Raw genomic sequence first — 27,555 nt, forward strand, 5'->3', positions numbered from 1 at the left:
GACTGGTCATCAAAAGTGTTATCGTGTCTGTGAAAGCACCAATAGTCAACCCAATTACATCGTCACCATGTTGATATTAAGGTATTTGGTCAAAAAATATTGTGATATTCGATTTCCTGCATATAGCCCTGCCCTAAAATATTTTGATACTTTGCATTTTCATTTCATGCTACTTTGTTCTCACACTACATTTCAGGGTAAACTATTGTAAATTCTATAGTACTACATTTATTTTGAAGTTACAAGGTTATGTAGTGTTCCAGGTTAAAACATCCAACACTACAAAAGTAGTAAACCTGATACTAAAGTTTTGAGGGCTATGCTGATGTGAGCATTTACAGAATCTGATAAATATATCTGATTTTTGTTTTTTTTTAACACATAGCATAACATAAATAAGTGTTTGGCTAAAGGTGTGATTTCATTTTTGTATCGAAGAATTGTGACCAAGATGTGAACTGTATCTCTGGCATTTCTTCACTGCGATTTCTTTTTCTAAATTCAGGTGAAGATAAAAATAAAAAAATATATATTTTTGATTCTTCATACATTTCGCTGCTTTTTCCCAGTCAAGTGTTTATGCGCTGTCATATCGCTGCCTCTAATTAAGAAACGACATACTTGTTAAACCGTTGCAAATAATAATGATGGCTCAATTTGAATCTTATCAGCTTTTATTTCTCAATTTGAGGTTTCCATCTGCACAGTAAACAGGTTCAGTTACATTCTCAAGCAAAATAGTCCAGTGCCACTTTACTTCACATTGATGTTTGCTGAACCCTCAGGGGTCATAAAAATACAGCTATGTATCCAATAATACCAAAAAAGGTATAAACAATCAATTCTCATTATTCTCCACATGACACCCTTCACCTTCCACTGAAACTCCTTAAGTAACATTTTCAACAATCCAGACGCTATAATCTCACTTCTTCTAATATCCCCTGTATTTACCCGTCTCCACCTAATTGAAACTGATTATAGCCTCCTTATCTCTTCACTTGACCATTTCTGTTCATTTGTTTAGAGGTAAAAAAAAAAAACCCAACATACAAAAAAATATATTAACTTATTCATTCATATGATTAATGTAGGCAGAGATGGAAGATTTAGTGTGCGTGGTAAGCCATTTTTGCTTTAATAGCAGGTTAAAGCAGTGGATCACTGATCACTGTGTGGGTGTTTTTGTTTTTAGAGCCTTTTACCTCCATGAATATGTTATCAAAAGGCAACAACTAAGTCGCAGTCAGCCAATAATGTCGGCTGCTCTGAAGACCAAAGTCCTCGCCCCCTCAAAGAACTTTCCTTTAAAAAAAAAAAAAAGTACAAAAATATACTTTCAGGGTGGAAACAATATCATTAAGACCCAGTTACTTTTTCCTGCTTGTAATTAATGAACCTTAGGAGAGAACACACAGTACTGATGTTGATGTCAACTCCTTGCAGTTGATGCTTATATATTGTATGTGAAAATGTCCGAGGCAGAAACGTAACAGTGAGGTAATGGAGTCTATCAAAAGGCAGATGAACCATGGGCCTAAAGTAGTTCCATAAAACAAGATCATATTTTCTCCTCCGGCGTTCTCTCTTTCTTTCACAGAGTGCTGTCTAGACGTCGTAGAAGAGACGCACCAGATGATAACGGATCCCAAAAGCCAACGCACTGCCCATCACCTTGGAGGAGAGACACAACGAGCATCCAATGAAACATTCATATACTTACCAATGACTTTTCCAGGATGCGTCGGTGCTTTGTTATACCTGTATGAGGAGCATGATGACTGTGAGGTTTCTCTCATGGGTGGGACCGAGTACTTTCAGTGCTAGATTTATTAAGGTCATGTTATTGCACTCAATAAATTCGTCATCTCCCTCCTGGCCTCTTCGCACCTCTAGCAGCTTTAATAACTCTGCCACCTGTTGAGGTTGAAAGAAATTATTGTTATCAACCAATAAACACAACAGGATGTCTGCCGCTGGTCTGCTTCATGTGTGCGACCCACCTACCAACGCCTGGTATGAGACTTCTGAATCGCTGCCCACATCTCCAAATTTTCCAGCAATTCAAATAGTAATGTAATGAAGTCAGAAAGCGGTCTGTGATACCAACTAATCTGCCAGCGTTGTTGTTTAAGGTTTTACTGCACTTCTACTGGACTGTGGGTATGATGTGCAGGATGTGCATGCAGTATATGAGCAATATAACAATCAAATCAAAACAAATAATGACCCTGCGTTTTGATACTGCACACTGACAAATTGATCTAAAATGTGTCAATAAAGGATTAGCCAAGAGAGATCTCTCTCATCTCATCTTCATCTGCTTATCCGGGGTCGGGTCGCGGGGGCAGCAGCTTTAGCAGGGGACCCCAAACTTCCCTTTCCCGGGCCACATTAACCAGCTCTAACTGGGGGATCCCGAGGTATTCCCAGGCCAGTGTTGAGATTTGATCTCTCCACCTAGTCCTGGGTCTTCCCCGAGGCCTCCTCCCAGCTGGACGTGCCTGGAACACCTCCCTAGGGAGGCGCCAAGGGGGCATCCTTACTAGATGCCCGAACCACCTCAACTGGCTCCTTTCACCGCTAAGGAGCAGCGGCTCTACTCCGAGTTCCTCACGGATGGCTGAACTTCTCACCCTATCTCTAAGGGAGACTCCAACCAACCTCCTGAGAAAACACATTTCGGCCAAGAGACAGAACATTTAAATAGCATTGTACTTTTGATCATTTGATTATTTAAGTAAATAAGTAAAACTGTCAAAAAGGATCTAGCTCCAGCTTCTCCATTGTGAAGATTTTCTGCTTTTCTCTGTTTTGAAAGAAATATCTTTGGCTTTTCTGTCTGGTTGTTGGACATGAGCAATATGAAGATGTTACCTTGAGCTCTGGCATTTTAGATAAAACGGATAAGCGATCGGTAAGAAGGGAACACACATCGGCAAGAGCTTTACCTTCAGAATGAGATGTCCTAATTTAGACAGGTCCTTTCTTTTGAATTTAGAGTAGCTCATCCCCAGTTTGCCTGTGTCTGGATTCAGCCTTTCATTGGGAGAAAAACAAAAGGAAGAAAGGTAGACATTGAGAGCGCATAAATTAGCATAAATGATGAATTTTAAAAAGAGATATCAAAAAAGAATTTAAAGTTTGCTACCTGGGGAGCCGGTGTCGAGGACAGGGGATGACATGAAAAAGCTGAGGCAAGGAGTAGACAAAGTTCACCACTTGTGGAATGAAGAACAGCAGCATTGTTTTGCTGAAGTGTCCCAGGATGCCGACCACAGCGAAGGTCATCCCAGCAAAGTAGCAGAAAGTGTCTCCCACAAACACAGACGAAGGGTACCTGTGACAAAGCAAGTCGCAAGTTGGCAGACTATAGAGGCACTGACATATCATATACCACTATCTGGGTTCCTACCCATTTTCCATTTCAAAAGTCCATACTTTTCCAGACTCAAATTTCCAGACTTCTTGAAAGGATTTTTACAGCACAGCATTTTATTCAAGCTAAATGCTAAAAGAGTGCAATTAATAACTGTATCTACAACCCCCACAAACAGTAGCAGTAGGGATGTACAGTTAACCAGGGAACTGCAAAATAAGCCTCTGTTTCATTGGCTTAAATGGAGTAAAAATACTTGTAAACAAATAAAATAATAAATAAATAAAAAATAAATACAAATTTAAATGTAGACCACACACATGGAAAACATTCAATAAATGAGAATTGCATGTCGACGGTAACCATGGTAAAGAAAGTGAGATAAAAGTCTGGAAACAACACAACAAATATTTTTCCAGACTCTTTTCCCTTTTTCCATACTTATCCAGACCTGGAAATGACTCAAATTAAATTCAATACTTTTACATACTGAGTAGGAACCCTGCCCTATGCATTTTGAACATTTTTTCCTACAACAGCCTCGGGTCATAGGTTTAACGTACCAGTTGTGGTAAAACAGGGCTAATGTGGTGAAGAAGAATGGTATCATGAAGTAGAGGGAGAAAACATGGTCATCGCGGTAATCTCCTGATAAATTAGAAAACACAACAAACCAAACGTCAGACGAGATATGTTTAGCGTTTTACAACTGGAAAGCGGTGCATTCATGAATCTCACAGCATTAAATTCAGTCTGAAAAGTGTGACGACGAGCCGATAATTCCACATGACTTCATAACTTGCAATGCAGAGGGTGTTATCTGTAATGCTGACTATGAGACAGGGAACAGCCACACACCGCCGAGCTCCAGCAGGTTGAAGACGATGATGGAGCCGGAGATAAATAAGGCTTGGCCCGACTCGATGCCATTGATGCCTGCTAGGATGTTGATGGCGTTTGTGCAGAACACAGCAAGCATTCCCATGTAGACGTAGTAGAGAATACCTGCAGTAGATGATGAATGGCGTCATTTACATAATGACTGCATTTCCTACATTAACAGTGTCAAATGCTGGGACAAAACACACAGTATCTAGAAAGCAAATATCATGTTTTACATTCTGACAGATTTATTTTTAATTAGAACTTTATCAAGTTTGAATTATTTTGTTGAACACACTTCTTTCATTGAACAACAAAACATGAATGTATGTAGTAAGTGCATGAAATGAATTCATAAAGTAAAATATTACTCATCCCCCCTAAAGTGCATGTGATGGAGGAATGCACAGTGCATGTAGGGGGTGTGTCCTCAATACCCCCGCAGTAAGCAGTCTGCTATGTGCATGTGGTTAAGGAATGCATAGATATTCTCAGGTTTACTTGCATGAAATCTGGTTGTTTTAGTCAAGATTGTGCTAAAATATACAGTATTTTCCCCCAAGTATAGTTAGAATCACTGTTGAGGGCCAACCTTCAAATTCCAGGTTTATTCCTGTTAAGTCTCATAAGTTCCTGTTAATTCCCATAGAAGGTTTCCAACTTTTTTTTTTTGCAACCCTAATTTTCAGTGACTCCCAGTTGAAAATGAGTAGTCTGGACAAAGATCATGCTGGTATGCCCTCGTGCCTGGGAACATCTTATGGCCTCCGGGAGCTTGGGGATGTGACTTAGGTATAAAAACACACAGGCATTTATTCGGCTCCCTCTACCCAGACAACGCAGAAGACAACCGCACAACTCACCCATATCCAAGTGCAACCCAAGCAGGGCTCTGAAGGGCTTGGGCACCACAATGACTGTGTTACCGAAGTTGGTAAAATAGACCATGAGCAGCGGCAGGGAGGCCATGGTGGGAAGCAGGAGCTTGTGTCTCCACCGCAGGTTCAGCACGTCATCAGCAAAGCCCAGGAAGATCATGCAACAGATGGCCAAAAGTGCACCAATCAGCTGTACAAACTGATAGAAAAACAACAACAGAGAACAGAGCTGAGTTTCAGATCTGAGAGAAACACACAGGTTTACTAACACATCACACTGGCGTCTGTCTGTCTCTCTCACTGTTCGACATTCCTGCCTGTAAAAAGGAAGGTTTTTGTCGCCACTGTGTGCACAAGATTGGATAGACATTTTATAAACCTTTTTAATGGAATTCCATTGCTAGGCAACAGCCTTGTTCCTTGTTAACTTCCTGTCAGCTGTCATTCGCATACTTAAAATACAAAATGCTTATGTTTACATCTTTGAAAAGGTCTATGTATAATTTGTTATCATTATTATTAAAGATAGTGCGACTTGCTGCTTCTCATGGATGTTACTGAGTGTGTGTTTGACTTACTCTATATGTGAAGTGTCTTGAGATAACTTTTGTTGTGATTTGGCACTATAAAGTGAATTTAATTGAGTCAATCAACCTCACCTCATTGTGCGGGAAGCCCTTGCACTGATCTCCAACAAAGCAGCTAAGGAAAGGCACTGGGATGAAGCAGAAGAGGATGATGAGGAAGACCGTCCCACTGATGACCCCTTGGGACTCTGGGCTGCAGAGAGGGGGCGACCAGGAAGAGACACAAGGCGAGAATCAGAGCAGGAAAAGAGCACATTTGACTTCCAAACAAGACCCATTTTTAACCTAAAATGTTATGAAGGACCAGAAGATAGATCATAGACTCACACTTCTTTTTTGGATGTTTTGTTTAGGTCCATTCCGAACAACCTGGCTGAGATGAAGTGGTCTTTGAAAGCAGGGATAAGTTTTAATGTGGCCATGCAGCCGAGTGCAGACAGGAAACAGTTGATCACCAACGGTAGGACGGGTACCGGTGACATGTTTCCAGGCGGTTCGGTGGGCCCGTTCCTCTCAGATCAAATCACGTCTCTAGTTAATTTGACGTCGCCGCTTCAGGCGATCGATGAACGAGTTTCGTCTGTCTTCACTGGAGCAAAAACATGTCATATCGTTATTTTAAAAAGTACTGCATACCCGTGCCTCAAAGGAACAGACGTCTTTAAGTCGCCATGGTAATCCATACCATGTTTCATTACGTGTTATTGATGCTAATACCTGCTCACTGCATGGGAGTCTAAACTCCACGTCTGATAGCAGAGTGTAAGAAGAGGGTACTTCCGCTCAAACTCTTCAAAATAAAATGTTGTCAAAAACGTCTGCAGCGGTGGTTGCATTAAAGGGACGTTTTTGATAACTGTATATCATTCGTTGTTTTTGTACAAAAATGTCACTGTTTTCGTTCTGGTTTTCGGACCGTTTTCTCTGTCCGCCGTTGTTGATGATTTGATATGACATGTAAACAAAACGTTTAGCTTTAGCTGCTTCCGGTCACGGGTGTTGACACGGAAGTGACATCTTCTTCTCTGGTTTATATGTCAGAGGTGTGGTGTACTTCTGCCATCTGTTGTCCGAAATAAATGAAAAAAATACATCTTTCTGTCCGTCTTTATTTCTTTTTTTTTTTCATTCTTTCACTCTTTCTTTTTGTCTTTTTCTGTCTTTCTTTCTGTCTGTCTGTCTGTCTTTCATTCTTTCAACTCTTTCTTTCGTTTTGTCTGTCTTTTTCTTTCTTTCACTTTTTCCTTTATTTCACCCTTTCTGTCTTTCATTCTTTCTTTTGTTTTGTCTGTCTTTTTCTTCCTTTCACTTTCTTCCTTTCTTTCACTCTTTCTGTCTTTCTTCCTTTCAATCTTTCTTTCTGTCTGTCTTTTTTCACTCTTTGTTCGTTTTGTCTGTCTTTATTTCTGTCTGTCTCTTTCTTTCGCTCTTTCTTTCTGTGTGTCTTTTTTTTCTTTCTTTTTTCTGTCTGTCAGTTTGTCTGTCTGTCTTTCTTTCTTTTTTAAATCCGTCCAACCAGCCTTTTGGCATGGGGGGATTAGGGTGGATTAGAATCAAGGGTTTGTACCATTGAAAAAAGAGGCCAAAAGTTGCTACTAGTGTTACCATGAAATAGATGGTACCTTCATATTTAGATTATATTTTCATATTTTGAATGTCCCCAGTTTTATGCGTGTAAATTTGTGTTTGATTTGATTAGGCACAATTTCAATTTAGGATTATGCACCATATGAACACAAAGTCAACTAAAGTAATTAAGGTTTTTGAACTAGATTTTAAAGCCCCCTCTAAAAGACAGGGTCAAAATTGTGTAATAATGCAACCAATATTGTAAGTGTGAATAATTCACAAGCATATAGGCAAGTAATAAAATGACCCCAAAGTCAATAGGTCGAAAACGGTTTTGAAAATGAATTTTCTTTTGTCGTTTTAAAATGTTCTGCTTTTATTTTGAAGGCTCTGTCCGTCACTTCCTGTTTTTACTGTTGCGCTCGTCCCCTGCAGCGCCGCCTGTGGGCCGCTGCTGCTCCCTGTCATCATTGTAGAGAGGGTACAGAGGGAGGAGGGTCTGAGCGGCGGAGCGCTGACAGCCACCGGCTCCGTAATGCACCATCAGCGAGCAGGAGGCTTCATTTTGAATCGATAAATAACATCAGAGAGGCATCAGCTGGAGACCCGGGGATGGGACAGACACGTTCACTGGTGGCAGCACAACGCCATGAAGCAGCTTCATATTACCGATGCCTTGCTTTCGATTGCCTGCAGCCTGCAGCTCGGACCATTTAAGTTAAACGGTAGGTTTCATTATGAAGCTGCGATTGCTTATGTGAGTTTTGTCCGTCCCCTGCGCTCCATCCTCCTCTTTGCCAATGCACATTCAATCTCGGATATATACGTAACGTTTACGCAGTTTTATTTAGTGCATGGGTTTCTGCTTCACACACACACACACACACATACACACACACACACACACACACACACACACACACACACACACACACACACACACACACACACACGAGGTGTACAAACGTGAACTAAAACAATCAAATTAAAGTTATAATGGTGCACACTCTGCGTGCTCATCTGGCTTATTCCTCAGTTATACCTTTATTATTACACCCTGGATCAATATGACTGTGTTCTGCTGTCACTCATAGGCTACAGAGAGCTGATCCCCTCTGACTGGCAGTCCTGATATTTCCATCCGGACCTGGTGATATGAGAGGCTGCAGGAGACGGTGATGGAGCTCCAGGAGTTGGGCTGGCTGTGTCTGGTGGGTCTCTTTCTGACCTCCTTGCTCATTGTGCTGGGATGGCTGCTCCAGTACTTACTGACCGTACTGCGACTGTGGAGTTCCAGGAGGAAAGCCAAGCGGGACTCCCTCACACCAGAGCCCCACCAGAGCCAGGCAGGAGGTGCGTGGGGCTTCCTGGTGAAGCTCCGCTCGGGCCGGGATGGAGGACCTGCGTCTGAGGCCGGGGTTAAAGGCCTGTTGACCTCTCTGTTTTCCTTCAAGTCCTTCAGGGAGCACTGGCAGAAAACCTGGGTCAAAGCTCTGAATGAGCAAGCCTGCAGGCACGGGGTAAGCTGCCCATTTGAGATCTTTAAGCCGTGAATATAAGGAGACGGGGCACAAATCATATTGCAAAAGAAGATCTGAATAAACACGATGGCGGTGCGTGTACATGAGCATGCCTAATGTTGCTCTACTAAGCAGAGGCATAAATAGTTTATCAGGGCTGATACAGTTGGTGCGCCCATGTGTGCTGGAAGTGTGTGAGTAGGCAGGGAGGTGGAGGTGTGGGAGCTGGAGTGTCTAATCAGTAAGAGGAAGGGGCGGCAGAGCGTTGTGTAACAGCTCTAAATCAATGCACATAAGGGCGGAGAGGCAAAACCAGTCAGCATGAACACCCACACTTGATAAAAATAGACCGATACCCCGGCCCGCGAGGGGAAATGGATGTGTTGGTCGAGCACGGTGGGAAGAGGCAAAATGTGTGTTGCTGCTAAAGACAGAAGAATGGTTGTTCGAGCTTTCCTGCAAACTCATCCCCTCAAGTTCATCAATTTGTATTAAAACTGCAGCAGGAGATATTGGAGTCAGTGTGGTGGTTAATCCAGACAGGTGGTAGTCGTGGCTTTTCGTGAGTTTTTTTAAAGGTCTTTGTCCTTTTCAAATAGTTCCTTTGATCTGTGTGAATCAAAGTCTTTCCTATGAGCGCTGGAAAAGGGGTTGGATCCTCTACACCCCCAACACCTCAGGAACTGTGTGTGTTGTTGGATGAGGGTTGGCGTTGGCGGGGAGTTTAAAGGGGTCAGATCAATCCACAAAAAACACTCTGAACGTTCTGATTCATAGGGGTCACCCCATCATGGCAGATTGAAAAGCCTCTCCTCTCATGTCCAAGTGAACACTTGGACATGAGAGGAGAGGGGAAATGCTCATTCAGGGACGGTGCAAGAGTTACATGTTGGTTTGGAAAAAAGATACTTGGAGCTTAGCCAAACCATGTAATTAATACTGCTTCCAACTTGCTCAAATGTATCGTTTTTATTTTTAGATACTCTGCTAACAAATAGACAGGAGTTAAACTAAAATAAATAAAATGTGACATTGTAACTCACAGAATATTAGTTATTGTCGCCATAATTCAGTATTCATATTATATCCAAATTCGGGGGGGGGGGGGTGTATTGTGATAATATAATCATCATGTGTTATCGTTTTACAAGATTCTGTTCTCCAGATTACGGTTATGAGAAAATTGTAAAATAAAAAAAGTGTTCATAGCATTAAAAAATAATTATATTTTAGATAATTTGTGATATATATAAGGAATAATTTGACATTTTGGGAAATTGCTTTAGAGGTGCAGGGCGGTGGGTTCTTTAACGCAGGCTAGCCATTTCCCTCTGTTTGTCTTTATACTAAGCTAAGCTAACTGCTTGCTGGTTCTAGCTATATAAGAATATATATGAGAGTGCTATCGATTGTCTCAACTAAGTCTCCGGGAGAAAAGGCCAAAATGTCAATGTATGCCTTTAAAGTCTGACATTATCATCATCATTAAATACAAAGAGGACATTGCCTTCCATGACAACGACGTGACAGTCTGTCTTGTGACGCGTACGCTGTAACATGTGTGTAACATACTGTGCAAACTGGTATTTAGTACTGCTGGTCTGAGCAAAAACAAGCTCATGTTTCTTTAAGTGAATCCTTCATAGTCGAGTGTTCTGTATGTATTTTCTCTGCGTACCACGTGTGTTGGTATGCAGCGTGAAGCTAGCCGTATCTGTCTTCATCAGAGTGTTATGTGCTGGTGATGAGAGTTTCGCGAACAGCAGTGTGACTCTGTGGAACTGCTTCCCTTACATATGTGGGTAAACTGGAGCGTGCCAGCTGACTTATCTTACAACGCCGTGATTAGTTGATCCATTGTGACCTTCGTTGTTCTCAGTTACCAAGAAACACCACAACACTGGAGTGAACCCTGGGTGAACTTGGAGTTGTTTAGTGAGTTTCCAGGTTGAAAAAGAAATTCTCATACAACTACTTGACCTTGGGATACAATTAGTAATGTTATAGTCACTTGGTAATACAAAACACCCAAGGAAGGCTTAGAAATGACAATTTAAGAGCTGTGTTTTTTTAAAAAGAAGGTTGCTATGGATATTTCTTGTATGTAAGAACCTCATACCTTCATTTTCCTCCATGGGTCTGATCTATGATGACTGTATGACCTTTGCGCTTTTGAAATGCTTTAAAAACCCAGTAGATACATGACTTTTACCCGGCTGTGATAAAAGAAGATGATAATATAATAAAATATAATTTGCGTCTGTGGTGTAGGAGACGGAGTCTGTCTGTCCATGTGGTGTTTAGTTTGTGAATCGAGACTGCGAGCCAAAGCCTCCCAAGATCACTCATCACAATAAAATATCTGCTAGTCATTGTGTCAGCGTGCAGAGCAATCTGTTATTCCAAATGTGTCTGGGGCGCATGCAAATCACTTTTGAGTTTGTTAATGAAACTTTGAACATGATACTGAGTAAACAAATCACAACCAGGCCTTGTCGAGTAGTAGATAAACCTCCAGGAGTCAGCCGACCTACTAACTAAAGACACTGTCTGTAAAGGTTGCATGTTTGGTGTCCAAAGCATTCAATATTATGTCGTAACATGTAATAGAAGGTAACCTTCTGTCTGTATTGTTTCGACTCAGAGTTGTAACTTGGTTTGTTGTTTTTGGAGTTTTCACCTCCTCCCTAAAAAACAATCTGGAAAAACCTGCTGTGGGGGTTTGTGGCGCTATAGCAAGTATAAAGTAGCCACGAGTGAGTCACATCACATTCTTTGCATATAACACACAGCGCTTGCCACCTGCCAGGCATGTTGTCGTGGAAAAAAGTAGCACTAGAGCAGCCAGCCCCAGACTACGGTCTCATTCTCCTGTAACTTGCATTTCCTGATTATGTTTCTACATCTGGCAAAACATGAGCTTCTCAGTAGGAACACGGCACAAAGATACGGCTTCAGTGTCTTCATGTGAGGATTACCCTTTATGTCATTAACCTAAGTACTTCTGCAGCATTTAAGATTGATGCTGTCAGAGGTCTTTAAATAATTATATTGAAATTTAGCCAAATAAAGGCAAATTCAATGAGCCTGCACAGTATGCTTACAACCCTTTTTGCCTGCAGGCCCCTGCTATGTTTGGGTCAAGCATAAGATGGACTTTTTTTTAGTGTTTATGTTATGGTTTTTTTTCTCCTGATAATCATTTTAATTCTTCTGCTTTTTACTCAACACATTGTGAGACCTGTGTGAGAAAAAGGTAATTGTATCCTCCATGAACTCATTACAGGTAGGGCTGAATTCATTAGTATATTGCCAGAAAATTAATCAGCAAGTATTTAGGGATGCTATGGTGAAGTGATAAACACGTAACAACACCAGCGTTTCGGATTACACCGCAAATGCACTGGAGCAGTGCCTCTCCAGCTCTTGGGTCAAGCTTTTGCTGTGTTGCCCATACTGGCAGCCATTGGCTTGAGACAGGAGGCCACAGAGCAGAGCGGTGCGGAGTGGTGAGGTGAGCCTGTTGTCTAGTTTATGGTCTATTTTCTCTGTGGGCTGTGAGTGAATCTGGCAAGAAAACACACTGATAATCTATTATAACAATATAAATATATATGATATAACTCATTTGACTCTGCTCTTTGCTTTTCACTTTGACACCAAATCCTCCGCCATCGCCTCGTTACGTGATGAGTGTAATCTGACTCCTGCTACTCTGTGTATGGTGGGCAAGAAATGTAATGTAATGTAATGTGTATGTCCAAACACCATGTAACACTGGTAACACTGACTACCGCATCAAGCCTACAACTATTAAAGTACTAGTTGGACATTTTGGGGGATACTCTTATTGACTCTCTTGCTGAAAAATTAAATATGGGAGTATGTCATATCGTTTATACCGTCTTAATTATTTCTTCCATTACCCTGGAAGTACTAGTCTGTGTCTTTTGGCTTCCCTGACTTTCATTAGGTTAGGCAGTATTCATGTAAGACATCTGGCTACAAGAGTAGACAGTGAAGGATATAACACTCAAACATCCTGGATCTTATTTCATTTTCTCTCCATTATCTGTAGCATCATACACATAATGGATTTTAAGTCGCTCTTAGGTCCGTTGAGAAACATAATATTTATTTCAGGATCTGTGATTTCTCTGCTGCATTCCAGTCACTCCGTGAATGTAGCTGTTCACAGTAATATGGATGAACATTATGGATATTTCAGTAGCAGTCAGAAAAGGACGGTTTTTGCTCTTGTTGTTTACACATTTTACTGTGGGTATTTGGTGTTCATCAGGTTGTACCTCTGCACAATCTTCCATCAACTTTTTGCTGAAGATTTCACAAGAATCAGCAGGTCACTATCTGTAGTTTCGAATCACACTCTTTTCAAACGTCATCGTCAATATTCTGCTCGCTGCAGCAGAGTGACGTAAGCCAAGAACCCTCCAGTACTATTGTGGGATCATGTAAACGCTTACAGAAGAGCCCGAGCTGTCTCACATGAGTTTTGTCAGAACGCTGTCTGACAACACTCTGTCCTGAGGGGAGAACTGACCCTGACCGCTGAAGTCCAGTATTCAAAACAACAAGATGAGAGTAAAAAATGCTTCAGGGGACTGAATCCTGACAGGAAGGTCGGGAGTAGTTACATAAATATAGTAAACAGCGGAAAACAGTATAAGCTAAAGCAGGGGTGCCCAATCCTGCTCCTGGAGAGCTACTGCCCTGCATGTTTTAGGTTTCTCCCTGATCCAACACACCTGAGTCTAATGGTTATCAAACCTTCGACGAGCTTCAGCTGCTTGATAACGAGCACATCATTAAACTCACGTGTGTTGGAGCAGGGAGAAACCTTAAATATGCAGGTTAGAAGCTCTCCAGGAGCAGGATTGGGCACCCCTGAGCTAAAGTATCGTTTGGCTTTGGAAAGACAATTTGTTAGTGGTAGTGACTCATTCAGCCTCTTCCTTGAACATATTAAGACAAGAGATATGCATTTCTACGATTCTGATTTTTCTCATCCTGCGCTCTCTTTCAGTGCCTCTGTAATCCAGGGATTTGGCCTGAGGCTTCATTGCAGCTGGTAATATGCAATGATGTCAGTAGAAGGATGTCCGCTTGCTGCATAAACACACACAAATTCCATGGAGTCACCAGTTGACTAGATTTACTTGTATACCCTTAAACACTTTACAGTTTCTCGATTGCTTTACAGCCTCTGTAAACTCTGAACACTGAACAGTAAGCTCTTAGGTCTACACTGAGACACTCTGACCTAAAGGCTCTTACCCCATCAAGACATCTAAAACATGCAACAAAAACCAACCTTGTGGCCAAATGAATACATTTCTTCTCTCAATTATTACATATTTGACTGCAATATAAAAAAAATACAGCTATTAATTTAAACTGGTGCATCCTTGATTGTATTCTGTTACATGCTTGTGTATGTAAAAAATATACTGTAAAACCAAAATCATGTAGACTTTGAAATACAGTAGGACAAACCAAATGTATTGATGCCATTCTTTTCAAATACTTTGGCAGTAAGCAGAAATACTCTCAATATACTCAATATAGTAACTTGTACTCAACGCAAAGACAGCACCTTTATGGTTGGATACAGGCTGATTGCTGAGTGAATAATTGTGGCTAAGAGTGTCATGTAGGTGCACTAGTGATAACAGTTGTGAGCAGATTGCTTGCTAATGTTTGTCATAGTGAAACCAATGGATTCTGGGCAGCTTGAATAACATCTGTGTGAAATATTTTGCAAAGAAGTGCGAAAAAAGAGTGAACCCAATAAGAAAGTATGTTTGCATTTGCAAGGGATCACTTCAGTTGAGCTTCGGAGGGAATGATGAGGACAACGTGCATCCCAGTTTTATTAAGCAGGAAAAAGCCTTCGAGAAAAACTGTAGTACTTCGATAACAATAAGCATGATAATGATGTAGCTGTATGTGTCAAATGGTTAATGTGCATTAAACACAAGCCATGAGCGTGATTTGCACTGTGGTTTCATTTAAACATGAGCCGTTTACACAGAGAGATTAAAGACACATGAATCTGTTCAGCAGCATGAAAAGAAGGTACCTTCTTTGGACAGTAATCCCATAATTCCACTTGTTTCATGACTCAGTTGTTTATCCAGAGAAAATGTCTGCTGAAGTGTTAATGTACAGCTGTACTGGATATAATCTTGCCTTGGAAGATATGTAGCTATTCAGATGTCTCCTCGTGGAGGAGGCTTGAAGGACTGAACTGGTTTCCCTCTTCAGACCAGCAGATCATAATAGCATCGTAGGACTGTGTGTGCATCTGCAGCTGAAACATGATGTGAAGCCATCGTCACTGGGTTGAGCGGGTGATAGAGGAGGACTAAGCATACGAGTGTTCATCTGTCCATTCAAGATCTGCAATTATAAAGAGCCTGGTGATTAGCTTGAGGCCACAGTTCACTTCTTCCCTCTCTGACTGTGAGCTGCTGGTGGATGATTAATGCCATGTGATTATGTTCAAGTAGATTTCTTCTTCTTAATGACAGGAAACGTCAAGTACTCGACAATCATTTGCGATGTCAGTGCAGGAAACTAACGTTAGTTACAGCCACCGATGAAATTCAAATTCGCCCGTTTTACTTGAATGACAAAATGTTGCTCCTTTGAGACCCTTTAGCATTTAAAATGGCAAATACTATGTATTATTGTAATAGTACCTGAACAAATTGTAAAGGGAAGCTGGATCCTAAATGTCTAAAGCAACTACAAGAAACTTTCATTTTGTGTTGATTTCAGCAGCCCCTCTCCCTCATGGCGTACAGATCTTGATCTGGCTTGCGCATGCATTTGTTTTGTAAGTGAGCAAAAGATATATTTTTCATATTTTCAATATATATATATTTTTTAACCACAGCTGTCTGTCTTATAACCACACATCTCGTAATGTATCTCATGAATGGTATAAACATAATGCATACCCGTCTATGAGGAAGTTGGCCATTAATGATCGGTTTTGAATGCTTCCAAATCCCATTTTCACTGGTGTTCTATCACTTTACCTTTTAGTCCTCTCTATACTGGTACAAATCTTGATTTAGGCCCTTCTCGTCTTCATGGCATCATTCGTTTAGTCTGATTTTGTAAGAAATCGGACCCAGGGACAGGCATTAAGAATAACTATACAGACATAGCCAATCTTCTCACTGATGGTTTTGTTCTCTTAAGTAGGTCATACAGAGACATCAGTATTAAATTGAGTTTTCATAACCAGTTAAAAACTCCTTGTAGCTGATTTAACAGGAGTCCTTGCAGTCTTGTTCCATCTCGTTTAAATGTACTGAACTTAAGCTAAATAAATGTAATGTATAGCGTTTGACAGATTACATTTAGTAGATTTATGTATAACTAGACCAGCAGCTCTCATCAAATTGGAAATTTAACATCACATGCCTGCTGTAAATCAGTTTAAATCCAGCATTGCATGATTGATGACCAGGGGTGAAAGTAAGGCGGTACTGGCCGGTACGTTGTACCATTAAAAGATTTGGAGGGGGTGCGCCGTATCGTAAAGAAAGATATACTGTCTCCAAATAATTGCACTTTCAGCAAATCAACACACCTGCTAACGTCAAATTATCAGAAGCAACACGTTTTCCCCAATATACATTGCATATAACTCATGCTGAACTGTCTCTGAATTGTGTCTATGCCTTCCGTGCAGCAGAAATATATATATGTTGATGTTTCAATATTCTGTTTTTGTGTGTGCGGTGTTTCGCTGGACAGACAATGAGCGGACTGCACAGCGCACATACTGCTTAACCAGCTCTTGCGCCAACGTGCGCAGCTGGTAATCAAAGTGTTTTAGCAGACAGACATTTGTTGCAAAGTCTGAGAATTTCAAACTAGTAATGCGATAAAAAAGTTCTAGAGTGATAAGAAGTCCTAGTAAATGCTCGATGAGTAGACTATAATAAATAATGAAGTGTATTTTTCGCACTGCGCGGGCACTATGGGTCAATATGATAGTACAGGCAAGAAAAAAAAACCTACTTTCACCCCTGTTGATGGTTAATGGGTGGATCGGTTTACATTTCAGCAGCTTACAGTTAAACGAGTCTACTACAGCCATGTTAAGTCAATGTTAGCGATACTAGCCTCACACTGTGAAGCTAAATGCTAACAATGGCATGCTGACATTACTATAACTACTTAGACACTGCTAACACTGATATTTAGCAAGTAATTTTTACCACATTCACCAATTTAGTTTAGAGTTTGCTTTTTTTTGTTAGCAGGGTCAGCATGCTAACATTTGTAACAAGCTAACAGGGGTAGAAGAAAAGAAAAAAAACATACAAAAGAACCTAATTTGTTTTGTCATTAGTGCTTGTTGTATGTAGCCTAATGTCTTGAATAGAAGAATTTACAAGGCATGAATGTCAAATGATTTATTGGAAGCCACAGTTTTGGGGGGGGGGGGGGGTATTTCTGCTTGACCCAGATGCTTTTCAGAGGCGTTCAGCCAGTCGCACCCAAAGGGGAGGACTCTGACAAACCTGAAGTGACACCATGGATGACCTCGGGAACTCTCTTTCCAGAAATACCTTCCGTATACACAATCAGTTGAATGAGGGTGGCGCACAAGGACGAATCAGAGGTTACGCTGCCAGCATTACCGTCTCCATGACAGAATGAGCTCTGTAGCCTCCGCCAGGAGGATACACAACACCGCAGAGCACCAGATGGCTACCTACAATAAGAAGCCAATGGATGCAAAATGTCTGCGTAAACGCCCTGTTAAGGAACAGAAAACCATAAAGCAGTTTGATAGTCAAGACTTTAGGGTCCAACCCTCTGTCACGCATGCAAGATTTTGACTGACACATATACAGGCAAGCCTGTGCTGCTGTATGTCCTAAAGTCATTCAAAATATATATTAAGTTGTCACTTTGGCTTTGTCATGGATTTGCATGTTTTACACAAAACCCAAATTTGTGCTGTAAATGTACTTTCGCTTATCATAAATTGAGGTCTGGACTTGAGGGTTTTTAGGCTTGAAAACTATAATACTGGGGGGCATCTGGTGACCTAGTAGTTATGTGTACCACAGGCATCGCAGACATTTGTAGATGTCATACCCACAGACTGTATTTAAAGCGTGTATATATACATATTTTTATACATATTAATATATTTATATATAGTTTATGGTCATACCCCACACTCCATACCAATATCTCCTGTCTCTATCTTCACTCTCACCTTTCTAATAAAGGCAAAATGCAGAAAAATAATGTGCATGTCCCAAAAAACTGACTTTTAGGAGTATTTGCACACATCATTGTACTGACTCCAGTTTGCCTCATGCAAAGATGCCAGTGGTGTTTGACTGCAGTGACACAAACCTTTAGTAACACACAATCAGAACCAGGTGATTAAAGAGCTTATCTAACCCCACTCAATCTGAAATACAACACATCATATTTGTTCTGCACTTTGAATGTAATGAACGGTTGGGTGAATGAGCAGTTTCAGAGGCTCCAACCAGCCGAAGTAAACACAGCCGGTTGTACGCTCTGGTCATGTGGCCGCCGTGTTAGTCCAGGGAGTCTACGTGAGCTTGCAGCATTGCACTTGGCTTCCTGCCTTCCTGAGACACAGGCAGACACACACACAGCACACACTTTGTTATATCATCCTCCCACCTCTGCCTCGCCTCCACCGTTGTGTTTGATAGAGATTGGACTTAGATCTAGAGGAACATATGCCCTGACAATAGGGGATTTGTTTTCTCTCACTTGCATCTCCTGAGCCAGTTAAAGCCGTCTATTGAAACAGATTCTCTGGCACGCACACACACACACACACGCGCACACACACACACACACACAGACACACACACAGTGATAGTAGGCCACTGGTGTTGGCACGGCTCTGGTGAATCTTTTCTTACTACTGAGATACTAATTCCTTTTGTTAGTGCTGTCTACCAAGTCCGACACTCATACAGAAAAAGCTGCCCTGTGTAGTCATGATGACTAAGCATTGACCGCTGCAGTCTTGATAATGATCGCTGTCGTGAGGTTGAGGCTGCCTGATCTAGAGGGGGAATCCACAACTTCTGTATTATTATAGAAGCTCACATTTGAATATACTCATTGCCACCCTTAGGTTAAACATGTGTTGTAAGGTTGGGTTTTTTGGGCAGTATCTTTAGGCACTTTTCATCTGAACGCACAAATCCACAGAGCTGCAGTTGTGCTTTGCCTTGCATAATAAATACAACAGCCCCATGTTTGTTGGCATACACATTATGGCACCTTACAAGAGTCTTGTTTATTGATTCATGTATGTTTTTTGTATCAGACTTAAAAGTGTCTCCTTGTATTGGTGAGTTTTAGCATGAGAAAGTAATCACACATTAATAATCCTGACTCTGTTTCTGCTGCTGCAAAGATTGTGAGGTTTCTATTGTAGGGAAGCGTACACAAGGCAGTGTTGATTTACAGGGATTGCATTGTGTGATTAGGATGTGAATGAGGTGATCGGTAACACATGTGAGTTCAATGATCTGACAAAGCAAAGATAAATTAAATTCTTCGATTTTTGATTCCAAACATGTTTAAAATTTGTGAAACGTCCCAGTTAATCTGCATTTTAGTTCAAACGATACAGCAGCAATTTCATTCACTAATGGACTTGAAATCCATCCATCCACTGTGGCTAAATGCTACCCAACTGCATTAAAGGCTGTATCAGTGCAGTACAAAATCTTTCATGTCATCCCCAAGTGTCTCTCCTCTTTCTCTTATGTAATATTTGGGCTGTTTGCTCTCTTCCTCCGTCTCTCCCAGAGCTCCATCCAGATCACTTTTGACAGCAGCCTCCAGTTATCTGCTGCCTCTGCAATAGATAGTGTGACCTGCACTGACCAATCAGCACACAGAATGGTAAGTTATCTTTGTCCGTTACAGCTGTAACAAAGTGACTTCACTTTAAAGTCACCCAGTGTATTTTAATTGGGGAAATACATGACAAACATCCTGGACCAAAGGTCTGTGAACATTTTCTCCCATTTCAGTGTTGTCCTTTGTCAACGTCTTCTCGTTTTACAGGTTTTACACTGTAAATGTTGGGTGGACACAGTGACGTTTCCCGTGACAGTCACCCAGCAGTCACACGCTGCAGTTTCTATGGACACGTATCAGATCACTATAGCACCAATGACTGCAAAGGTACAAAAGCACACCGCCTGGATTTTTGCAATTTGCACATTTGAGCGCAGGCCTCTCAAACAAATGAGAACCTCAGAGCATCATTTGCATTGTTATTCAAATGTACAGAATCACATGTGACACCGCCATCGCTGTCATTGTCATTAAATGAGACGTATATTTTACTAGTTATGACAATCAAATAGCCTCTAACTTATTTCAGTAAAACAAGTATTTATCAAAACTAAGAACCCATTTCCCATAAGTCCTGTTGCTTCTTGTCTTAGTAGCATTTGTTTTCCCACTTTGTTTAGGAGGATAATCATAGTGGAAGTCATTTTCCAACTGCATGTGACTCCTATCCTTGTGAGACCATCCTGATCTTGCAGGCTCCATTGTATTTTATTCGCAGATCAGTCTGGTAACTGAGATAATTTGGAAGCAAATGTCCAATCAGTGTTGGTCATGAGGCGGGTTTGAGTGTGACACAACACATGCAAATCAGACCTGATCTAGACACATTTCAACAGAGGTAGCTCTAATTCTGCTAGCCGCTCACTAATGCTTTTTTCTCTTTGATTCTTCTGTTGGATTATGGACCGGGCACCTGAAATTGTGCCTTTATCCGTTCATTTGCGTTACACAAACAGCAAATATCCATTACCGACATGTTGTTGTAGCTTTGCCCCAACGCTCTGTTCGTACATCATACATTTCGTTGATCTGATTGGTTGATTTGGCCTGATAGACAGATAGTTTATCCAATCAGCAACCGGTATTTTTGCCCCTTCCCAAAAGATCTCCAAGAGAGTTCCCAGATGGATATTCTGAGCAAATGCAAATCATGCGAATCAATCCATCTGGCGGAGTCAGGTTATGTGACAGCATCTAATATTTTGAACAAAGCGTCCTCTGCATGTTCTCTGCTTCTAAATGTTACCTGGGGTTTTATAATGTAAAATATATTGTCAAAGCAAGCAAAGGCTGCAAATCTTATAGTAAATGCATGCTGGCTGTTGACCCATGTCTGTCTCCGTCAGGTGGTGGTGTGTCTGGAGGAGGTGGAGGACGAGGGTCTGTTGATGTCCTGGACTCTTTCCAAGCATCCTTCATTTACTCTGACCGTGTCTCCATGCAAGCTGCAGAGACAGGTAAGAACATATGCTATGTCTGCCTCATATCGTCGGCAGCAGAGGCCTCTGAGGTTTTTGAACCTATTTGAATACGCTGCATACATTCAAATAACGTGCATTTTGCTCACGCTTTCTGTCTAAATTTCTTCATAAATCTCAGTCAGTATGTGATGTTTTGCATGTGAGTCACTTTCCACCTCATTAAATTCACCATGAGTCGTGAGGATATGCCATTCTTGAATATAGTTTTAGAAATATGCATGCCATTTAATTCAATTAAATCAATTCAGACAGTTAAGACAGTTCTTAGAGACACGCACTGAATCTCAAACAAGAATATAAAGTCTAAATGTTATATTTTGGAGTCAATCCAAATGTAAGTATGGGATATTGGGATTGGATAAATCCCCCAAAGATGCTTTTTGAACATACTAAATGGCTTTTAGATGATATCAACAATAACTAATTAAATTCTATTTGTTCCTCTGGGATTTTATTAGAAGCAAGATAATATCAGGTATAACAATTTATTAAAACCATGCTTATTTCTTGTCTCAGGGTGCCGAGGATGGGGCAGACCTGGATATGATTAAGGGACTGATAGAGGATACTTTGTTCAACACTCAGCCAGCCATGGTCCTCAACCTCAAGACTTGCGTGTCCAGTCCTTTGGTTAGAAATGGTCTTTCTTTTGCTCCCTTTGTAACAATAAGATAAACTAACGTTGACCTTTTTTTCTGAAACAAATGCATTGCTATGACTGGCTGCTCTGCACCCTTTTTCTGCACACTCCCAGGCCCGCATGGACCATCTATTGAACTCTGTACCCCAGAGTGTCTTGGTGAGACGACTACTGCTCCGGCAGCTCACGGCGACCTTAAGTAAAGGTCAGATATTTTCCCTCGGCGTCAGATAATTTCCGCCTGACTTCCCGCAGACTACCGAGGTCTCACTGTCTAGCTTTGTGCATGTAGGTCAATGGTCTAGATCTGAGGAGCTGTGCTGTGTCCTGAGTTTGGACCAACCCGCCACGGAGAGGACAACCCGCTTCCTGTCTGTGCCCAGCAACTCCAACGCTCCGCTGGAATGGAGCGAAGAAATCTCTCTGTAAGATGGCAGCCATGACTTCAAAACTGCTGTCAATGTGTCTTGATTGTGCCCTGAAAAAGCATTCTCTCTACCAGCTAGAACAGTTTTGGTTATGTCATACGAGAGATTTCTCAGCGTGAGAAAGAAGTTGCAGTTTTCCAGTGAATGTATTTTTGCATAGTGGGGTTTCACTTGAATTCTAACACAGTTGTTTCCTGTTTGTTGAAGGGAGCTGGGCCTAGAGACCAAAGAGCTGAGAATAAGACTTCTGGAGCGGAACGGCAAAAGGGAACGTAAGGCATCGCATTATAGCAATTTAGTATTGGCTGCTGTTCAGAAACCTGGTCAGCAGGAATGTTTAGACTGCTTAAGCAAAATCATCTAAAATGCACTGTTGGCAGGCTCACTTTAATGTGTTTTGGGATGTATAAAATGTCAGGAGATGCTCCCGTATTGGCCTCAGATCTAGCGAGCATGCTGTTTTGTACAAATATGTTAAGACTTTCTTTTTGTTTTAAAACTTGATAGAATTCCTGCCCGGCCACGCCTCCATCACCTTGGACCTCCGGTGCAAAGTTCCCACTGGACAACATACACTGTCAATAAGCCCCCGCCACGGCTTGGCACCAAACGCTACCGTCACAGCAGAGGTGATTTCTGTAAAAAAAATGATGGAAAGCTCTTTCAAAGCCAATCTCCTGCTTTGAAGTGTGCAGTTACATCATATGTTATTATCTAACATGAAGCAAGCTGGAATGAAACAAAGATTCACCACAAAAGGAGAGGCAGTGTTGTACAACAGCTGATACATAGTCCATTGTCATGCCTGTGATTGCTGTCTCAGATCTATTCTGGTCCTTTTTTAACACCCACTTTCCTTCTTGCAATCTCCATATTTCTTCAAAGAAAACATAAACATCTGCTTTATCTTGCAGGCTATTGTTGTCCCGCAACTCTCCTGCAACATGTTATACCTACACTGATTAATCTACTGAAATGTTCCCTGCAGGTCCAGATGTGAAATAAAGTGCCCGTCCTCCCCATGCGCTTTTATTATTTAAATAAAGATTTCTCTTTTGACTCCTGCAGCTGCTGTATGTGGAAACAGAGGAGCCCCGCAGCACCCACAATGCTTTGCCACTTCGTTCCTCACTAACCCCCACCAAGAAAGTCGACGTGGACCGAACCATAATGCCAGACGGAACAATCGTCACCACCGTTACGACTGTCCAGTCTCGACTGAAGCTGGACCGTAGTCCAGGTGAACGTACAGGAGTAAAGTATTACATTGTGGGTAGATCTACAACAGGGTAGATCTGATAATAATAACAATGATATTAAAAAGTTGATGATGCCTTTCAGGTGAGTCCCCCCTGCGTTCGCCGTCCAAAGTGGAGGTGACTGAGAAGAAACCAATCATCCTGTCAGATGGCCGGAGCAGCACCAGCCCCAACCTCAGCAGTGAGTTGTAGACTGACGTTGTTTTAAATAACGAATGCAAAGCAGGATAAGCAGGATAAGCAGCAAGCTGCAATGTAGATGAGAGGAATGCACTTTTTAGTACACATCATGCCCTACTAGCATCTGCTTGCTAAGAGCAGACTGTTGAATACAATAGTGAGTGTTTGACAGATTTAACTACATATACTGTATGATATTCTTTTTTTTGGTATATATTTCTGATAAACTATTCTTTTTTAAATTCACGTACACTGCAAGAAAAATCCATTCAAACACATGCACCTCTTTGGAAGGTGTATAGGGCAGTCTCTATAGTGTTGATTTACATCTTTGTGTTTTTGTTGCTCAGAGAGCAGCCGCCTGTCTAATGGCCTGGATCCTGTTGCAGAGACGGCCATTCGGCAGCTGACGGAGTCCGCCTCCAAAGTAGCACGGAAGACGCCAACAAAGAGGAGCACGCTGATCATCTCGGGCGTGTCAAAGGTAAGAGGATGGAATCTGCGTCAAATGATGCAGTGGCTTGTTGAGTTTGTGGCATCACAAAGCTATTCATCCCTATTGAATACAGTATATTTATTTTAATATTTGAAAACTGTGTGCACGTCAGTTACCTGCACAGCTATTTCTACACCGCTATTTTGATAATTAATTTGCTCCTTTTTGCAGATAAAATATTTTAGTGTTATTTGGATCTTGATTAACTAAGCTATCTGATACTGTTTTGAGTTATAAGCAGTGTATAAGCTAAAAAGTGTGGAACAATTAAAAACCCATCTATTTGGTTTTTCAAATGTTGTATTCTATCATTGTGAAAATATAGCAATGTGCAGAATAGGTATTTAGAAAAAGTGAGAAGTCAGGGCAGGAGGGAAACATATACAAACAATGGCATAATTTAAATTTTCAACGTTAAATGGCGTCCGCTAAGGGGATCTTAATGTTAAGGAATCTAAAACAACAATGATGCAAAATTTGTATGATCTAAATTTAGTCCTGATTTTTGCCTGAAAGACTGTAGTAATGTAGTCAGTGCCGGAGGCTACACTTGAAACTTGGCACAAAACTGGCATTCGTCATGAAAGTTGAAAGTGTAAGAGTGAAAAGCAGTGTTTTTTGTTGCATTTCCACTTCACTCTTATAATCCCTTAATTAACCGTGCTGACATTCTTCAAAATGACATTATTTCACTCAGCAGGTTCCGCTCTCGGGAGATGACTGTGCGTTATCGAGCGGCTACGCTGCAGCCATGGACGCAGCTATGCATGGCAACCATTATGGGATGGGGCACCACCAGGACCCAGATGAAACCACACCGTCCGACGTGTCGGAGCGTCCCTCTGTGGACGATGTGGAATCAGATACTGGTTCCACCGGTGCTTTGGAGACCCGCAGCCTCAAGGATCATAAAGGTAACGTCAAACTCTACCGCCTGGTCGGTCTGTGCACCAAACGCACAATATTCAGTTATTAACATATTGTTTGATAGCATGTTGCCACTTCTCCTGTCATTGAAGCTTAAATTGAAGAATAGATTTGGATTATTTTTTTCCATGTTAAAGAGGTTTTCATTTTCATAGCTCACTGCTGTTCTATTAAAAACGGTTTTCCTTTTATTTCATTTTGTTTTATTTCACATGCAAATCTTTTATAGCCTTACATAACATCCAAACTTCAACTGGGCAATTATATAACATGAGACTCTACTGCCCTCTAGAGGTCATGCTGCAGCACACAACCAACCAGACAAAAGTGTTATTCTATTTAAATATTAATTTGATAAGTGAGATATCTCGTGAAGTCCGTGAATTCATTCATAAAATTAGTAGTTGGGTGTTTGGTTAGTGTTTTTCAACAAGATCCCAATACTGTAATTGTGGATCACAGCTTACAGTGACATATTCTGTCTGCTTCCTCTAGTGGGCTTTCTACAGAGTGGGACGAAGCTGTTGTTCCGCAGAAGACACAGAGAGAAGGAGTCCTGCCTCAGCCAATCCCACGAAGACCTCTCCAACATGGGCAATAACTTCGCTGCCGCTGGAACCATCAGCCGTAAAAAGTCTGGCAGCTTCTCCCGCCGTCTCATCAAACGCTTCTCTTTCCGCTCGTCAGGCAAATCAAAAGGCAAAGCCACCAACGGAGGAGCGAGCTCACTGGATAACTGATTATCATTGTTAGGGCAGGACACGGGTCATCCTGACTTAAGCATTGTTTAAAGGCCTCTGTTATTTCTGTCGGAAGAACAACTAAACCTTGAGTCCAGTCTTTGACAGGCTGAACACCCCGGGCGGGTTATCACCTGTACATCTTGAAAGGAGGAGACCTCTGGGAGGGCTTTCCTCTGGAGAGACATCATTGCACCTTCAGGACAGAAGTCATGTTTAATCACATTGCAGAAGTTAAAATGTGATTATGAGTCAAGGAGAAATCTGCTGCTCTGTGAGGGCACAGTGAAAAGCCTGGTGCCCTGTTTGAACAAAAACTATAATGGGAGTATAGATTGTGAAACGATTTAACGATATAAAATGTGAGTGAGGCTATTGATTGCACTTTGAACTGTCTCTCTTTCTTTTTTAACAGCACGTGTAAAATTCCTGGGTTGTTAACAGTTTTTGTTTTTACATGGTTCTCATAAAACAAGTGCTATTTATTTTACCCCCAAAAAACAAGTCATCATAGTGACATTGAACTGTAAAATAGAGACATCGCTGTGTGATTTTTCCACGGAAATGTAATTTTGAACACATAGTTTAAGTAAAAATCTGTCTTAATCTATTCATAATTTCTTATCCGTTGGTTTTAGAATGTTGTTCAGTGTTGTATCTTATATAAGGAGCAAAAAAGGTAATATATTTATTGTACTTTTTAGTTCATAAAAGGTACTTTCTGTGGAATATCATAATGCATTTTATGTTTGCTTTTGAAACTTCAACCAGCCAGGACTTCCAGTAGACTTTTTAACCTGGGCAATAAGTTTGAACTTTTTTCTGTAAAGATGATCAGGTCCTGCTCTGCTTGTGGCTTCTGTTGACTTCATTTATGTCAAAAGTGCATCTACACTAATTATAGGGACTTCAGTTGATGCTCATTTGGACATTTCATTATTGCAATAACTGTCATTACTGTGCAGCAAGACTGCATAACATTGTGAGAAATGCTTCGCATGGGTTGCAGGCAAAATCGTTTCATTTTTAAATAACATAAATGTAAGTCTCTCGTGGGTGACAATACTGTAACAGTTCTGCAGTTTAGATTGGAAAAAATGGAACTTGGAGGTCGCTGCTGAGTAATGGCAACAAGATCTTCAAAGTTTACGACAATGTGATGATGAATTGGACAAACTCAGGGCCAGAAATTAAACTGCTATCAAAGATATAAGGAAACTAGCTGCACAGTTCCAGTATGTAACATACATTTTTGTCCATTTGTTGTTTTGTCAGGGAAAATCAAAAATATTTTAACTGACTGCATTGAGTATGAGACTTCAGAACAACCAAATTAAAGGATTTTGATAACATTTGCAGGGTTATTTGCATAAATAAAATAGCTATTAAAAGGATCACAGGTGGAGTAACAGCTGTAAAATGTGCTTTACATAACTACAACAAACTGGAAATGCTATAGAAATTAACAGTCAATGTCTAAAGGCACATAGTTACACAGTATGTGTGTGTATATGTATATATATATATACATACACATATATATGTATGTATATATATATATATATATATATATATATATATATATATATATATATATATATATATATATATGTATATACGGCTGGAATGTGAAACAATGATTTCTGTGGTTATATTTGAAATGTTTAATTTA

The 27,555-nt window shown here is 40.9% G+C and overlaps 2 protein-coding genes across 5 annotated transcripts; one reads left to right on the plus strand and one right to left on the minus strand.

The window, feature by feature from the left end:
- Window positions 1-656: 656 nt before the first annotated feature.
- On the minus strand, window positions 657-6,529 carry dpagt1 (dolichyl-phosphate (UDP-N-acetylglucosamine) N-acetylglucosaminephosphotransferase 1 (GlcNAc-1-P transferase)). The gene is made up of 9 exons (XM_083927377.1): window positions 6,054-6,529; window positions 5,799-5,919; window positions 5,125-5,338; window positions 4,238-4,384; window positions 3,943-4,027; window positions 3,152-3,340; window positions 2,952-3,039; window positions 1,762-1,917; window positions 657-1,674 (listed from the first exon to the last, which is right to left on the minus strand). Exons 1-9 carry the CDS (start codon window positions 6,206-6,208, stop codon window positions 1,609-1,611), a joined length of 1,221 nt encoding a protein of 406 aa, XP_083783503.1. The 5' UTR covers window positions 6,209-6,529; the 3' UTR covers window positions 657-1,608.
- A 1,260-nt stretch (window positions 6,530-7,789) lies between these two features.
- Window positions 7,790-27,277, plus strand: c2cd2l (c2cd2 like). Of its 4 annotated transcripts, none has more exons than XM_083927094.1 (15): window positions 7,790-8,020; window positions 8,390-8,815; window positions 19,679-19,774; window positions 19,940-20,059; window positions 21,079-21,189; window positions 21,730-21,843; window positions 21,968-22,058; window positions 22,146-22,278; window positions 22,489-22,553; window positions 22,789-22,910; window positions 23,350-23,521; window positions 23,623-23,721; window positions 24,071-24,204; window positions 24,914-25,130; window positions 25,639-27,277. In XM_083927094.1, the coding sequence occupies exons 2-15, from the start codon at window positions 8,474-8,476 to the stop codon at window positions 25,881-25,883; spliced, it is 2,061 nt and encodes a 686-aa protein (XP_083783220.1). In that variant the 5' UTR covers window positions 7,790-8,020; window positions 8,390-8,473; the 3' UTR covers window positions 25,884-27,277. The 4 variants fall into 4 exon arrangements, with proteins under 4 accessions (XP_083783220.1, XP_083783221.1, XP_083783222.1 ...); XM_083927095.1 differs by having other exon boundaries at window positions 24,917-25,130; XM_083927096.1 differs by having other exon boundaries at window positions 24,110-24,204.
- The last annotated feature ends 278 nt before the right edge of the window (window positions 27,278-27,555 follow it).

This window comes from Echiichthys vipera (genome assembly GCF_963691815.1).
Source record: "Echiichthys vipera genome assembly, chromosome: 14".
Taxonomy (NCBI): Eukaryota; Metazoa; Chordata; class Actinopteri; order Perciformes; family Trachinidae; genus Echiichthys; species Echiichthys vipera.

Bases quoted from the DNA above. Each gene is read 5' to 3' on its own strand.
- dpagt1 (XM_083927377.1), bottom strand. From the start codon at position 6,208: ATGTCACCGGTACCCGTCCTACCGTTGGTGATCAACTGTTTCCTGTCT. The intron at 5,920-6,053 runs GTGAGTCTATGA...CCCTCTCTGCAG, and splicing joins AAAACATCCAAAAAAGAAGT to CCCAGAGTCCCAAGGGGTCA. The intron at 1,675-1,761 runs GTATAACAAAGC...CTCTCCTCCAAG, and splicing joins TCATCATGCTCCTCATACAG to GTGATGGGCAGTGCGTTGGC.
- c2cd2l (XM_083927094.1), top strand. From the start codon at position 8,474: ATGGAGCTCCAGGAGTTGGGCTGGCTGTGTCTGGTGGGTCTCTTTCTG. The intron at 23,522-23,622 runs GTGAACGTACAG...GATGCCTTTCAG, and splicing joins GAAGCTGGACCGTAGTCCAG to GTGAGTCCCCCCTGCGTTCG. The intron at 24,205-24,913 runs GTAAGAGGATGG...TATTTCACTCAG, and splicing joins TCATCTCGGGCGTGTCAAAG to CAGGTTCCGCTCTCGGGAGA.